General features: G+C 44.6%; 1 protein-coding gene across 2 annotated transcripts in view; it reads right to left on the minus strand.

Moving 5' to 3' along the window:
- Window positions 1-15576, minus strand: part of cap2 (cyclase associated actin cytoskeleton regulatory protein 2) — a 221474-nt gene that overhangs the window by 60081 nt on the left and 145817 nt on the right. For both annotated transcript variants that reach the window (XM_070880658.1, XM_070880657.1), the window contains 2 exons: window positions 3458-3601; window positions 1590-1675 (listed from right to left, as the gene is read on the minus strand). In XM_070880658.1, coding sequence (XP_070736759.1) covers window positions 1590-1675; window positions 3458-3601 — 230 coding nt within the window. The remainder of the gene's footprint in view (window positions 1-1589; window positions 1676-3457; window positions 3602-15576) is intronic.

Consider the following 15576-nt stretch of genomic DNA (forward strand, 5'->3'; position numbering starts at 1 on the left):
AGAATTCATGCCTACCAAATGCCACTGGTGTGCCAGAGAAACACAGATAATCTAACCACCAATTCACCTATCAGGAAATGAAATGGATAAAGGCATTATTTATATTGGGGCAGAAAATCCGGCCTCCGGGGTCTGTACTGTGTCTACGGACCCGGGAAGGCATCGCAAAAGCCGGTTTTCAGCGCACAATGCGCATGTGCTGAAAAACGGCTTTTCCGATCCGTCAAACTGGAGCTTGATAGATCTTCCGTATCTCGGGAGCGAGAACATTTGCAAGGACAAGATTGTGGGATTTACCCATATCTTGCCCAGCAAATGTCCTCAAATCTCTTGTGCCTGATAAAAGCAGGTGCATAGCCTACTTTTACAGGTATAAAAGTTTTAAAATACACAAACATTTTAAAATATTATAAAAACATTTTATTGTTAAAAACCCTCCCCACTATGGTAAGTTTATTTTAAAGCATAATTTAAAAAGAAAATCAATATATATATTTTTTAGATTACATAAATAACTAATTTAAATTAATAAAAATATGTGGTGTAATTTTTATAATTTTTATTATTAGTTTTATGTGTTTTGGGGGCTGTTTCTCATTTATAATAATGGAACTCCAACTTACGGAGTTCCCATTATTATGAATGAGAACATACTTTACCTGATTGGCTGCCCAGAGCCATGTGACAGTAATTCCAGCCCTGCGTATGTCCTGATGTGCACGCGCTGCGACGTGCAGTCAGTGGAGGCCTCAGCACTAGGAACTCACATGGGTGCAGCAGGATAAGCTAAGTGCGCATTTTAAAAAAAAAGCTTTTTGTCCGATTGCCCGCGGGAAGCAGCCGACTGAAATTTCTGGACCATTAAAAACAGAAAATGCGGGAAATACTCCGCCGGTTAGGCAACGTGTGAAGCGCGAAACACAGGGTAAATGCCTCTGGTCGATGACCATTTCTGATAAAAAAAGGCCTTGAAACGTTAACTCTGTTTCTCTCTCCACAGATGCTGCCTGACCTGCTGAGTATTTCCAGCATTTTCTGTTTTGATTTTAGATTTTCAACATCTGCAATATTTTGCTTTAGGTTTATTTGTCTGTTGGTCTTCGACCGACGGCATTGAAAAATAGGAAAGTGAAAGGTGAGCACCACGTGATAAGAAACTTGCACCTCAGTCCCAGCCCTAACTAGTAATGCATCGCCTCGATTATTCATTTGTTCTTTGACCATTGACTCTCGTTTTCAGTGGTGGTGAGGGGGAAAGAGATAGTTAACCGTACGTGTGTTGGGAGTGGAAAGCTGAGCAGTGGGAAACTAGAAGGAACAGCTATGAGCTATGGGGGGCTGTAGCTACCCAATGTATTAATCTCTAAATAAGTTTCACTAAATATTATCTTTCAAGCTCCCTTACTGAACACAATGTTGCCATGATGTAAAATTGAATTTTAAGTTATCATTGAACTCCTCTTAATTTGTTTTCAAAATATTTTATAGTGCTACCCTTGGAATTTATTCCCAATATCATGCAGAATATGCAAGCAACTAATTTAAACAGAACACACCTAAGGCTAGGAGGGCAAGAAAGGCAAACTTACATGTCCTTGTACTCCTTTAACACCCTGTTAGTATAGAAGGTGGCCGCATCGTTCATCTCCTTGACATAAGGACCTGGCTTAGGGGCCTAAGTTCATAACAAAATAGCAGTGTCAGGTGAGGAAGGATGCATAGAAAAGAGAAATTGCAGAAAAAAGCATTAGATTCAACAGAAAGCTGTTTACTAACTTGTTGCCCAGTTAATAACCAGTAAAGCAGATGTCACAAAGCTTTGTTGCTTTCATAGACTGATACAGTACAGAAGGAACCCATTCGGCCCATCGTACCTGTGCCAGCTCTTTGAAAGAGCTAGCCAATTAGTCCCACTCCCCTGCTTTTCCCCCATCGCTCTTTCATTTGGTCCTTGGGTAAAGCAAGAGGAGTGAGCTACCTCATCAGTGATATAACCACCAGCAAGTGGATTAGATCAGATTAAAAAAAGTTAAGTTAAATAGCTAGGGCTCCATTCATTACTTTGATACGTTTAAAAATAGAATAATTCAATAATCTTGAGAGTTACATTACTAACCAATAGGACAGAGCCTGGAGTTGTAACATACAGGGCCACAGGGCAATATGGGCATAGTGGAAAATTTTTTTCAAAGTGCCCAGCCTTGTAGAGAAAGTCAGGTAAATGCTTATCATCTGCTAACATCATCACGGAGTTTCTAAAAACTGTCCCACTGAAGATTTCTATTCTGATAAGCAGGGCACTAAATACAGTTATATGGTATTATTGGTTGTAAGATACCAACATGATTCCTCGATCTCGGATTATGAGATGGTATATTTTGGAAGAGAGCACGGGTGTACCATTTTCAGAGAATTGTTTATCCAATTTCTCATTCAATAGCTGCCATTCACAACAGAACCACATCAATGACAATTGTTCTGTTCGACAGCTGCCTTGCAGGTCCAAATGTTCAAGCACTTGATGCCAACATTGAGTGCCCAAAATACAAAGTGTTCTGTTCCCTAGCACCGACACCCTTCACACACAAGTTAACAAAACAGATGTTACATATAACATTGGTGAGCCAGCTTTTGTGTTTTCATGGGCTGTATAGGTGTGTACCTTGGAGGCTCAGTGCCTGTGAATTCCCATTAATTTTCAAGTTGCTCGTGCTAACAGATCCTGTTCTGATTTAGGATTTATCCACCAGCGAGGAAATAATGGTATAAAGCAGCCCATTCCAAACCTCCAGGCCCACAATATTCAAACAAGACAAACCAGCAAGTAAGAATTCGGAACAAAAATAAGACTAAGCTGGCTGAGCATCAAAAGGTCAGATATAAAGCTGGAACATGTGTCCCCAGTAGTGGAAATCTGGAACGCTCTTCCCCCAAAAAGTTGTTTAGGCTAGGTCAACTTTCAAAACTGAGATTGATAGATTTTTGTACGGTAAGTTTATTAAGGGATATGGAACCAAGGCAGGCAAATGGTGTTGAGATACAGATCAGCCATGATCTAACTGAATGACGAAACAGGCTCGAGGGACTGCTTTTACTATAGTCTCAGGACTGCAGCTTGGACAAGTTTGGCACTACAAATAGTCCCCATGCAATAGTTTTATGCCTGCAATTTTAATCTCAGGTTTCAGACAGGTAGTGGACAACATGAGTTTTGCTATTGTGCTTTAGAAAGTTAAAGATTTGGTTGCACATTTTAAAACACTGAGGGCTTCTCTTAAATTTGACAACATTTTTGAAAAAGGCCATGCAAACCTGAACACAGCCTCATCATGTATGGTCAAAGCACTAATGGGCTAGAGAGGGAGATAGCAGCTGTCTGCCATGCTGAAACTGGGAGCCTGTGAATAGCACCCACTCACACGACTGCATTCATTCAATAGTAAATCTTTCCACTTACCACTGCAACCCACCCCAGTGCAGCGATGCTCTCGCTAACAGCTGACAGGTGGTTGAACAGCTTGCTGCCACGATTCTTCTCTCGAAAGTTTTGGATCGCCTGCATTCTGTCAGATAGGGGTTTGAGAATCACATTCATCTCATTCTGGGACAGAGAAAGACAAAATGTTAAGGGGAAGAATAAATAAATCGCAAATTACAATGGGCCTGATTTAACATGTGCCTGACCTGCAGTTTAGTTATCTGTGTCCCTTAGAAACCCTTGTGCGCATTTGATGGTCCTATGTAGACTTTCCTGTTAATGTTATGACAGTTTATATTTTGGCCCGTTTGAGAATGGATTTTTATTCTGATCTTAAAAATGCAACTGTTGAAATTGATACAACTCCCAGTGCACTGGGTTTATTGGGGGGGGTGGGGGGCAGCTGGGGGGTGGAGCATTGCTAGCGCTGGCTCAGGAAATATCATTACAGTCTACACCTGTTAATTCCAAGGCTTGTTTTATTTTTGCACAAAAAAATTGAATTGGGTCATAATTTGAATTAAGCAACTTGAATTAAACATTTAAAGTTCACATAGAAACATAGAAAATAGATGCAGGAATAGGCCATTCGGCCCTTCTAGCCTGCACTGTCATTCAATGAGTTCATGGCTGAACATGCAACTTCAGTACCCCATTCCTGCTTTCTCACCATACCCCTTGATTCCCCTAGTAGTAAGGACTCCATCTAACTCCTTTTTGAATATATTTAGTGAATTGGCCTCAACAACTTTCTGTGGTCGATGAACTTCAGCAATTGTACATCCCTGTCTGGAGTAAAAATAAAACGGGGAAGGTGGCTCAACCGTGGCTAACTAGGGAAATTAAGGATAGTGTTAAAGCCAAGGAAGAGCATATAATTTAGCTAGAAAAGCAACAAACCTGAGGACTGGGAGAAATTTAGAATTCAAGAGAGGAAGACTAAGGGCTTAATTAAGAGGGGGAAAATAGAGTACGAGAGGAAGCTTGCAGGGAGCATAAAAGCTGACTGCAAAAGCTTCTATAAATATGTGAAGAGAAAAAGATTAATAAAGACAAACGTAGGTCCCTTGCAGTCGGATTCGGGTGAATTTATAATGGGGAATAAAGAAATGGCAGACCAATTGAATAAATATTTTGGTTCTGTCTTCACGAAGGAAGGCACAAATAACCTTCCGATTGTACTAGGGGACAGTAGGTCTAGTGAGAAGGAGGAACTGAAGGATATCTTTATTAGGCAGGAAATTGTGTTAGGGAAACTGATGGGATTGAAGACCGATAAATCCCCGGGGCCTGATAATCTGCATCTCAGAGTGCTTAAGGAAGTGGCCCTAGAAATAGTGGATGCATTGGTGATCATTTTCCAACATTCTATCGACTCTGTATTAGTTCCTATAGACTGGAGGGTAGCTAATGTAACACCACTTTTTAAAAAGGGAGGGAGAGAGAGCGGGTAATTATAGACCGGTTAGCCTGACATCAGGAGTAGGGAAAATGTTGGAATCAATCATTAAGGATGAAATAGCAGCGCATTTGGAAAGCAGTGACAGGATCGGACCAAGTCAGCATGGATTTATGAAAGGGAAATCATGCTTGACGAATCTTCTGGAATTTTTTGAGGATGTAACCAGCAGAGTGGACAAGGGAGAACCAGTGGATGTGGTGTATTTGGATTTTCAGAAGGCTTTTGACAAGGTGCCGCACAAGAGATTGGTGTACAAAGTCAAAGCGCATGGTATTGGGGGTAATGTAGTGACGTGGATAGAGAACTGGTTGGCAGACAGGAAGCAGAGAGTCGGAATAAACGGGTCCTTTTCAGAATGGCAGGCAGTGACTAGTGGAGTGCCGCAGGGCTCAGTGCTGGGACCCCAGCTCTTTACAATATACATTAACGATTTAGATGAAGGAATTGAGTGTAATATCTCCCAAGTTTGCGGATGACACTAAACTGGGTGGCGGTGTGAGCTGTGAAGAGGATGCAAAGAGGCTGCAGGGTGACTTGGACAGGTTAGGTGAGTGGGCAAATGCATGGCAGATGCAGTATAATGTGGATAAATGTGAGGTTATCCATTTTGGGGGCAAAAACAATAAGGCAAAATATTATCTGGATGGCGGCAGATTAGGAAAAGGGGAGGTGCAACGAGACCTGGGTGTCATGGTTCATCAGTCACTGAAAGTGGGCAGGCAGGTACAGCAGACAGTGAAGGCGGCAAATGGTATGTTGGCCTTCATAGCTAGGGGATTTGAGTATAGGAGCAGGGAGGTCTTACTGCAGTTGTACAGGGCCTTAGTGAGGCCTCACCTGAAATATTGTGTACAGTTTTGGTCTCCTAATCTGAGGAAGGATGTTCTTGCTATTGAGGGAGTGCAGCGAGGGTTTACCAGACTAATTCTGGGGATGGCGGGACTGTCATATGAGGAGAGACTGGATCAACTGGACCTTTATTCACTGGAGTTTAGAAGGATGAGAGGGGATCTCATAGAAACGTATAAGATTCTGACGGGACTGGACAGGTTAGATGTGGGAAGAATGTTCCCGATGTTGGGGAAGTCCAGAACCAGGGGACATAGTCTTAGGATAAGGGGTAGGCCATATAGGACTGAGATGAGAAGAAACTTCTTCACTCAGAGAGTTGTTAACCTGTGGAATTCTCTGCCACAGAGAGTTGTTGATGACAGTTCGTTGGATATATTCAAGAGGGAGTTAGATATGGCCCTTACGGCTAAGGGGATCAAGGGGTATGGAAAGAAAGCAGGAAAGGGTACTGAGGGAATGATCAGCCATGATCTTATTGAATGGTGGTGCAGGCTCGAAGGGCCGAATGCCCTACTCCTGCACCTATTTTCTATGTTTCTATGATTAAAAGAGCACTTATATTCATTGTGCTTGAAAAAACTCACTAACAGGCAATTCAAATGAAACAACTTTGAATTGAAACACAATAGATTGTCCTTTATATAAAAAATATGAAAAAATGTGCAATTTTTAAATATAATCATTTCCATTTAAAACACACTCCGCTTGTTTACTGTTCGAGAACAATCAAATCCAAGTCCTGGGTAGATAAGCAACAATCTATAGAAAAGCCCTGCACATTTCCTGTAGGAATTATAACGAATCAATGCTGAACATTTTTGCTAGTTGTACACACTGACACGGACATGATGGACAAAACCCCTTTGCACATCACAATCTAATGTCACATTTAACCTTTCACCACCAGCAAGCAAAACACAGCCATTAAAGTAATGAGTCGCTTGGCACTAAAACCTGATACTTTAGCTCTTTGTATTAAAGTGTAAGATTGATTGAATGAACGGGTAACCCTTATTACAGCCTGACACACAAGACGTGGCTAACAAATATTTAATGCTTTCTGCAAAAAGTTGATACAATTGCACTTTGAAGATTTTGGATAACGAATGAATAGTACCATCAAGTTTGTATTATTTATTTAAATGCTTAAGTTCTGTATAATTGTTTTTACTGTCACAGAGAATAATGGTGTGCAAGAGATAAATTGCAGGCACACATGCAAACTGAAAACTCCTTCCTCCATCCTCGTACAATTATAGAAGCGAGCCCATAACGGAGGCCCTTCATACAACCAATGACCGGCCCTGTCTGCTTGTTTTGGTGACCATAAGAGATCCTGTAGTACTTTATCGAAAGAGCAGGGAATTCTCTGTCATTGCCAACGATCAGCCAACACCACCAAGTCAGTTTAAATGGTTATTCATTCCGCTGCTCTTTGTGGGATCTTGCTGTGCACAATTTGGCTGCTACGTTTGCCTACATTATAGTACATACACTTCAAAAGCACTTCCTTGGCCATGAAGCATTTGGGATATCCTGATGATGTGAAAGGCGCTTTATAAATGCAAGTGCTTTTTTTTAAATACTCAATTCAGCCTCCAAGCTTTCATAGAATCGTGGATCGTTACAGCACAGTTGGAGGCCATTCAGCCCATCGAGCCCGTGCCGGCTTTCTGAAAGAGCACTTCAGCTAGTCCCAATCCTCCGCCTTTCTCTGTAGCCCTGCAATTTTTTTTCCTTCAGGTACCTATTCAATTCCCTGTTGAATGCCATGAATGAATCTGCCTCCACCACTCTTTCTGGCAGCGCATTTCAGATCATAACCACTTGCTGCGTAAAAAGGATTTTCCTCATGTTGCCTTTGGAACTTCTGCCAATCACCTTAAAGTCTATGTCCTCTGGTTCTCGACCCTTCCGCCAATGAGAACAGTTTCTCTCTATCTACTCTGTGTAGACCCTTCATGATTTGAACACGTCTATCAAATCTCCTTTCAATCTTCTCTGCTCTAAGAGCAGCTTCTGCAATCTATCCACGTAACTGAAGTCCCTCATCTCTGGAACCATTTTAGTAAATCTTTTCTGCACCCTCTCGAAGGCCTTCACATCCTTCCTAAATTGCAGTGCCCAGAACTGGACACAATATTCCAGTTGTGGCCGAACCAATGTTTTATAAAGGTTCATAATTTCCTTACTTTTGTACTCTTTGCCTCTATTTATGAAGCCCAGGATCCTTTTTAAACCGCTTCCTCAACCTGCCCTGCCACCTTCAACAATTTGTGCACATATACTTTTGACGGGTATAGTATGTAACTAAGATACATCAGGATAATGGTGGCAATGCACTCTCATGCTTAATGGTTTTTGGGTGGAGCTCCAGGTGCAGAGTAAGGCTGCATCAGATCAAAGGATACATGGTACTTGAAGCATTGCCGAATATGGTGTTTGGGATAGTATATTGGAGCAATGCATATGCTATGTCGACAGAACAGTTAGTGTATTGGGCAGCTCAATTACTTAGGGAACAGTCTTGTCTATGACAGCCCAGATTACTACTTTTTCTAGCTATAAAGGTGCTTCATCTCCATGTTCATCATCGGTGACCTGCTCCGACACTGGCTTCAATTCCTCCACCTGATCCATGGTTAGACACCTCAACATGGCGAAATTGTGCAACATGCTGTGGACAATCATAATCTTGCAGACCCAGGTCAGTGGCTGTACTGTAATATGTCCCATGCCCTGTCCAGCTATCTTAAATGCTATATCAAGATGCCTATAGTATGCTCACTAATGATCCTGGTGGCTGCATAGGCCTCATTGTATTGGTGTTTATAGCTGTTTCAAGAGTCTCAAGAGCTAGGGCACGATACATGGCTGGTAGTCCGGACTCCTGGGGTTTACCTGCCTTTCTTCCACCACATTCCTAGCCAATGGGAGCCTTTTTCTCTTTGCCAAATTTTCCAAGCTTCCTCCCCCCTCTGCTATTCTGCAGTAACCATTTGTGCAACGTCTGGACCCATATTTCCATGCTTGTCCCATTATCACCATCTTTTGTCTTCCACCATCATCCCTTTAGCCATTTAATCACTTCTGCCCTCCATCCTATCACAGAGCTTTCCATTTTGTTCTTTCACTGGCCCCCTTATTCCTGGCTCTATTTGCTTAAAAGCTTTTCAACTCCAACATCTTCCAATTCTGCTGAAAGATCATCGACCTGAAATGTTAACTCTGTTTCTCTCCACAGATGCAGCCTGACCTGCTGAGTATTTCCAGCACTTTCTGGTTTTATTTCCGATTACCAGCAGTATTTTGCTTTTGCAGGAGAGTAGCCTTGATTTCCCCCTGGCTTCTCCTTCAAGTAATCCAAGCACAGAAGACCATTTTAAAATGAAGGAATAATGGCCACTGCCTAGGAAGCTGGTGATCATTCGTACGGTCACTTGTACAACTGGTCATCTATGAATAAAGCATCTGCCCTGGTGAATAATGTATCAGTAACCTACTTCATATATGTACACAGCATTTTGACGTATGTTGCATATGTCCTCAGAGGTGGCTTGCAAAGTGCCAGAGGCATAAAAGTTCAGTGCTGTGGTGACTTCATGGCATTTGGATGTACAATTTCGACACTCGACATTGTCTGCACGTCAGATTGCAGGAGATGGTAGAACTTAGTCACTGCTACCCTTGAAGTGGAACGTTATCTGTTATTGCACATCCCAAGTAAGTATTTTTGACTAAGGGGTAAGGATTGGCATGGGCCATCGTATTCCAGCGCCGATAAAGCTCAACCACAAATGAACGCCTATAGCATTTCTCTTCTTCAGAATTTAGATTGTCGCAATCAAAAATACAACTCATTTCCTGAAAAGCCAGTTTACAAGTGGCATTCGGCACCCATTTTATATGGAATAGTATTGACTACATTTGAAAAATATCGATAATATATTAAAAATCTAATGTCTACATATACTTCCTGTCTAAATTCCTATGCTCACATTTAAAATTGAAACTGCCTATGTAAACTTCTCACGATGTAATGGCACAATCCCACCAGTAGTGGTGCTGTAGTGCCTCCCAGCTCCCCAGCTTGCACTGCAGAGAAGGTCCTCAGCTCCAAGCAACTCTACTTCTCTGCTTCCCAAATCCATGTAAGTTTTGCCAGAACTGTAAATAATATAAACTCAAAAGCATTATATAAAAATAAAGACAGATCATTTGCAGACTACACGTGATCTTGACTTTCCATGTGCAATACCACAGGAAATTAATTAGTATATTATATAAAATCTCACATAGGACAGTCACTGTTGTCAAGATTTTTGGTAACTGTTCCCTCAACATTTAACATCGTAAATTATTAGGACAATATGTCCCATTCAATTTTGCTGAGTCAAAGGTCACTATGCAGTTGCAGGCTCTGGCCATTAGTTGGGTTCGTGGTGAAGTTTCTCTCCAAATGCTATTCCAATTTTGTGTATATAAAAAAAAAATTCATCCACTGACGACGGGCAACGACACACGCAATTTACTTACTCCAGCAAAAGGACTGTTTGTCGGACTCTAATTTTGTAACAAAAAATATGTGTGGTGATATTTTGAATTTCCCACTTCTTGGCCGGAATTTAAATTTGGAGGCGGGAGAACGGGTTTCCCGCAGGTCCTGGCGAACTTAACGGCAGGGCCTGATTATCATTCTTGTCCGCAACCAGCCAGATGGAGAGGCTAGTTGGCTATCGGGCGGGGTAGCCAACCAGGTCGCAGAGAGGAGGGAGGGAAGATCGTGTGGGGGGACAGGGCAGGTCGGAAAGTGATTGGGGGCCAGAGGGATGAGGTCGGAAGGTTGGAAGAGGATCGAGGGCCGGAGAGAGATGGGAGATTGGAGGCCTCGGGGGGCGGGGGGGAAGGCAGGGAAGCTGGATTCAGGAGGTAGGTGGAAAGACACTTATCTCCTGGATCCAGCAGTCCTTGCCTCCCTTTAGCTCCGAGTTCCCTGAGGCCGGGAAACCCGACCAGCCAGAGTTACGGAGCCTCATTATAATATTTAAAGTGCCAACCTGCCTCCTGTGAGTGGTTTGGCTGCCTGCCCCCCCGTCCCGCTTCTGCTAAAACCAAAAGTGGGCGGGTTGGGGGCGGATTCAGATTTTTAACCCTTTAGCCTCCCACCCAACCCCAACCCACCTGTTTTTGGGGGTTAAAACTCCCCCTTAAGCTCACTAACACCTGGAGTAAAATATTCACTTGTCAATTTGGCTGGTAGAGCGGAGGGAGTTCCACACAAGACCGTAAAAGATTTAAAAAATTACTTTTTACTCACTTAAAGGAAGAACTTGCAGTTATATAGCACCTTTCACAACCTCAGGATGTACCAAACATTTTACAAGCAATGAAGTACTTTTTGAAGCATAGTTACTGTTGTAACGTAGAAATGTGGCAAACTCCACAATGTCCCCCAAACAGCAAAGTGATAATGCCAGCTAATCTGTTTTGGTGATGTTAGTAATTTTCACATTCATCACTTGCGTGGTAAACTGGCGGAGCGGATTATAATAACCCGCCCAATATTCATTTCCAATGAAACAATAATCGATCCTGTTCTTTACTGGATGGGCTAGTTTACTGCACAAGGTGACACGAACCCCCATTTACTTTTTTTACAATCTCAGCTTGGCCAACAAATAAATAGAAAAGTTAAAAGCTACAGCAATTTTTCTTTAAATATTTGAACATACGGATTCAACAGTGGTCAGCCACATTGTGGTAGTTTTGCTTTTTTTTGCCACAAGTGCTCATCTCCACAAAATGTAGATACTTGTGGTCATGGCTGTCAACTCTCACTCATGAGTTTAAAAACCTTTCTTGCCTCAGGGTCAGCCTTGGCTCAGTGGTACCAGTCTCCTGTGAGTCAGAAGGTTGCGGATTCAAGCCCCACTACAGGAAATTGAGCATAGCATCTCGGTATAACACTTCAGAGCGTTACTGAGAGAATGTTGCATTGCTGAAGGTTTTGTCTTTCAGATGAGATGCTAAACCAATCACCCAGTGGAAACCGAATACAGGGGCAACAGCCAAATTGCGGAGTTCCGGAATCAGGACTACAGACTGATTGGTGGCAGGGTCGTTCCGAATCCGGACCTGCTGATCTTAAAGTCCTGCCGCTGCCCTTACCTTGTGACCTCCGCGTCGACCTGCCCAAACAAACATCTCCTCCACGGCAGGGCCCCGCTCAAAAGCTCCGCTGCGGTGGGGCCCCGCCCAAACAGCTCCGCAGCCCCGCCCAAACAGCTCCGCTGCGGTGGGGCCCCGCCCAAACAGCTCCGCAGCCCCGCCCAAACAGCTCCGCTGCGGTGGGGCCCCGCCCAAACAGCTCCGCAGCCCCGCCCAAACAGCTCCGCTGCGGTGGGGCCCCGCCCAAACAGCTCCGCAGCCCCGCCCAAACAGCTCCGCTGCGGTGGGGCCCCGTCCAAACAGCTCCGCAGCCTCCCCCCGAACAGCTCCGCTGCGGTGGGGCCCCGTCCAAACAGCTCCGCAGCCTCCCCCCGAACAGCTCCGCAGCCCCGCCCAAACAGCTCCGCAGCCCCGCCCAAACAGCTCCTTGCCGAGCACCACCCCCTGTTTTCTGGCGTTCCGAAATCCGGAAACACCCGAACTTGGGCTCGGGTGTTTCCGGATTCATGACATCAGAAAGACGTTCCAAAGTCCGGAAAAACGCGGAATCCAGAACGGTCTCGGTCCCGAGGGTTCCGGATTCTGAACACTGCACCTGTATGCCCAAATATTATTTAAATGAAAATTGGGGGAGATTCTTTAACAGGCAAGCACTCCACTCTACAGGTTTACCACCCAAGTGGTATAGGTTGAAAATGATCCCCAGTGTGCTGAAGAACGGAGGATTTACTTGTAAACTCCCACACCATGGCAGTGCTCAGGGCCTGTTCAGGCAAACATAAAAGATCCCATGGCACGATTTGAAGAGGAACACGACAGTTTTCCGGTGTCGAGGCCAAAATCGATCCCTCAATCATCACCACCAAAACAGATGAACTGGTCACTGATCCTATCGCTGTTAGTCGGACCTTGATGAGCGCAAACTGGCTGTCAGGTTTTACTACAAGATCAGTGACTACCCATCAAAAGCAATCAGCCGTGAAGCACTTTCGGACGTCCGGAGAACATGAAGGCCACTATATTAATTCAAATGCATCTTTCTTTGCATTATCAATGCTATTGCTAAGCTCCAAATGAGCCACTCTCAATTATAAAACTGAAAACTCATTGTAATATCACCTGCTCCAACTCTTTCATAAAACTACAGAACTTATGTCCTACAGTTTCCTTTTCTTCAACAATCAACAGACGTTAAAACCCTAAACCAGACATCACCTAATCACTGACACAAACTCAAAATACTGCGGATGCTGGAATTCTGAAATGAAAACAGAAAATGCTGGAAATACTCAGAAGGTCAGGTAGCATCTGTGGAGAGAAACAGAGTTCACGTTTCAGATCGATGACCTTTCATCAGAACTGAACGGTTAACTCGGTTTCTCTCCACATCTGCTGCCTGACCTGCTTTTTAAAAATTTGTTCCTGGGATGTGGGCGCCGCTGGCAAGTCCAGCATTTACGGAAGCGTTTATTTGTACTTACTGAATTGCAGCCGTTTCTCTGATTGGTCCCCTTGGAGGATAAGTCTCACTCTGAAGTTTCCCTGGAATGTGTAAATGGAACCGACCAGCCTAACTTTGCACATTGTAACATAATCCATTTGGATTTCAGAAGTCAGAAAGGACGCATCCCTCCCCCAGCCAAAGACCCTCTTTACCCCAGCGCAAGTGCATCCCTCCCCAAGAGAAGTCCCTTATCCCAACACAAGTGCTGCCTCCCCCAGCCAAAGTCCCTCCTTACCCCAGCACAAGTGCATGACCTTACCCACCCCCCACACGTCCTAGATGGGGCATTGTGTGCGGATTATTAACAGGTTAAGTGAATAGTAACAGTGTCATGACTTCTGGATTTCATCCACTCCAACGATGTCCCTGATGCACCGTGCTTTCCAAGAAATCGGGTGTGGGTGTAAAGGGAGTTGGAAGAACGTGATCTGTCTTCGCTGAGTTCGCTCTCTTCCCCCCACCCCATGTCTCCCCCTCCCCACCTCCCAGGCTCTCTTCCCCCTCCCCAATAACCAGGCTCTCTCCCCCACCCCCAATAACCAGGCTCTCTCCCCCACCCCCAATAATCAGGCTCTCTCTCCCTCCACCCCCCCCCCACCAATAACCAGGCTCTCTCTCTCTCTCTCTCTCCCCCCTCCCCACAACAAGCAGGTTTCTCTTCACCTCCCCCCCACCTCCAAAACAGGCTCTCTCCCCCCACCACCTTCCAGCTCAGGGCTCGGCGGCTGGCGGACCGGCGCTCGGTAGCTCAGCGGGGGGCACAGGGCTCGGCGGCTCACAGCTCAGTCGGGCAATGTGGTCGGAATCAATATGGCCAATTGCGGGGTCCCACTTCCGGTTCTGGTTCCAGGCGGGGTCCAGAGGACACAGGTGCAGAAGGATAAGAAAATCCTTAGTACAATTGTTACATCAAGCATTTATTACCCATCCCTAATTGCCCATGAGAAGGTGGCAATGAGCTGCCTTTTTAAACCGCCGCAGTCCTTGTGGTGAAGGTACTCCCACAGTGCTGTTAGGGAGGAAGTTCCAGGATTTTGACCAGCAACGATGAGGGAATGGTGATATACTTCCAAGTCAGGTTGGTTTTCAACTTGGGGGGAACCTGGAGGTGATGGTGTTCCCATGTGTCTGCTGCCCTTGTCCCTCTAGGTGGTAGAGGTTGCGGGTTTGGGAGGTGCTGCTGAAGAAGCCTTGGCGAGTTGCTGCAGTGCATCTTGTAGATGGCACACACTGCAGCCACGGTGCGCCGGTGGTGGAGGGAGTGAATGTTTAAGGTGGTGGAAGGCATGCCAATCAAGCTTTGTCCTGAGTTTTTGAGTGTTGCTGGAGCTGCACTCATCCGCACAAGTGGAGAGTATTCCATTACACTCCTGACTTGTGCCTTGTAGATGGTGGAAAGTCTTTGGGGAGTCAGGGGGTGAGACACTCACTGCACAATACCCAGCCTCTGACCTGTTGTTGTTACCACAGTATGAGTGGCTGGTCCAGAAAAGTTTCTGGTCAATGGTAACCCCCAGGATATTGATGGTGGGGGAATTCGGTGATGATAATACCATTGAATGTCGAGGGGTGGTAGTTAGACTCTCACTTCTTAATGATAGTCATTGTCTGGCATTTCTGTGACGTGAATGTTACTTGCCACTTATCAGCCCAAGCCTAAATGTCGTCCAGGTCTTGCAGCATGCGGGCATGGACTGCTTCATTATCTGAGGAGTTGCGAATGGAACTGAACACTGCAATCATTAGCGAACATCCCCACTTCTGACCTCATGATGGAGGGAAGGTCATTGACGAAACAGCTGAAGATGGGTGGGCCTAGGATACTGCCCTGAGGAACTGCTGAGTGTTTCTGGCATTTTCTGCTTTTATATCACATAACCACTAATTCTTAGGTTTACCTCATCATCTGTTGTACTCTTTACAACATTGGAGTGTCCTGCACTATAAGCCATGGTCTCTCACTTGGATTCTCAGTAAAAAGTACACCTGAAATTAGAGCGGTCAAATTTTCTGATCGTACTAGTCACTGCCAACATTTCCCTGCTGTTGATCCCTCTGATTATGGCGCCTGAAATAGTGTTGCGGTCACAACTTTTGGGCTAAGTGTAAAAG

The sequence above is a fragment of the Pristiophorus japonicus genome, chromosome 5 (assembly GCF_044704955.1).
Source record: "Pristiophorus japonicus isolate sPriJap1 chromosome 5, sPriJap1.hap1, whole genome shotgun sequence".
Classification (NCBI taxonomy): domain Eukaryota; kingdom Metazoa; phylum Chordata; class Chondrichthyes; family Pristiophoridae; genus Pristiophorus; species Pristiophorus japonicus.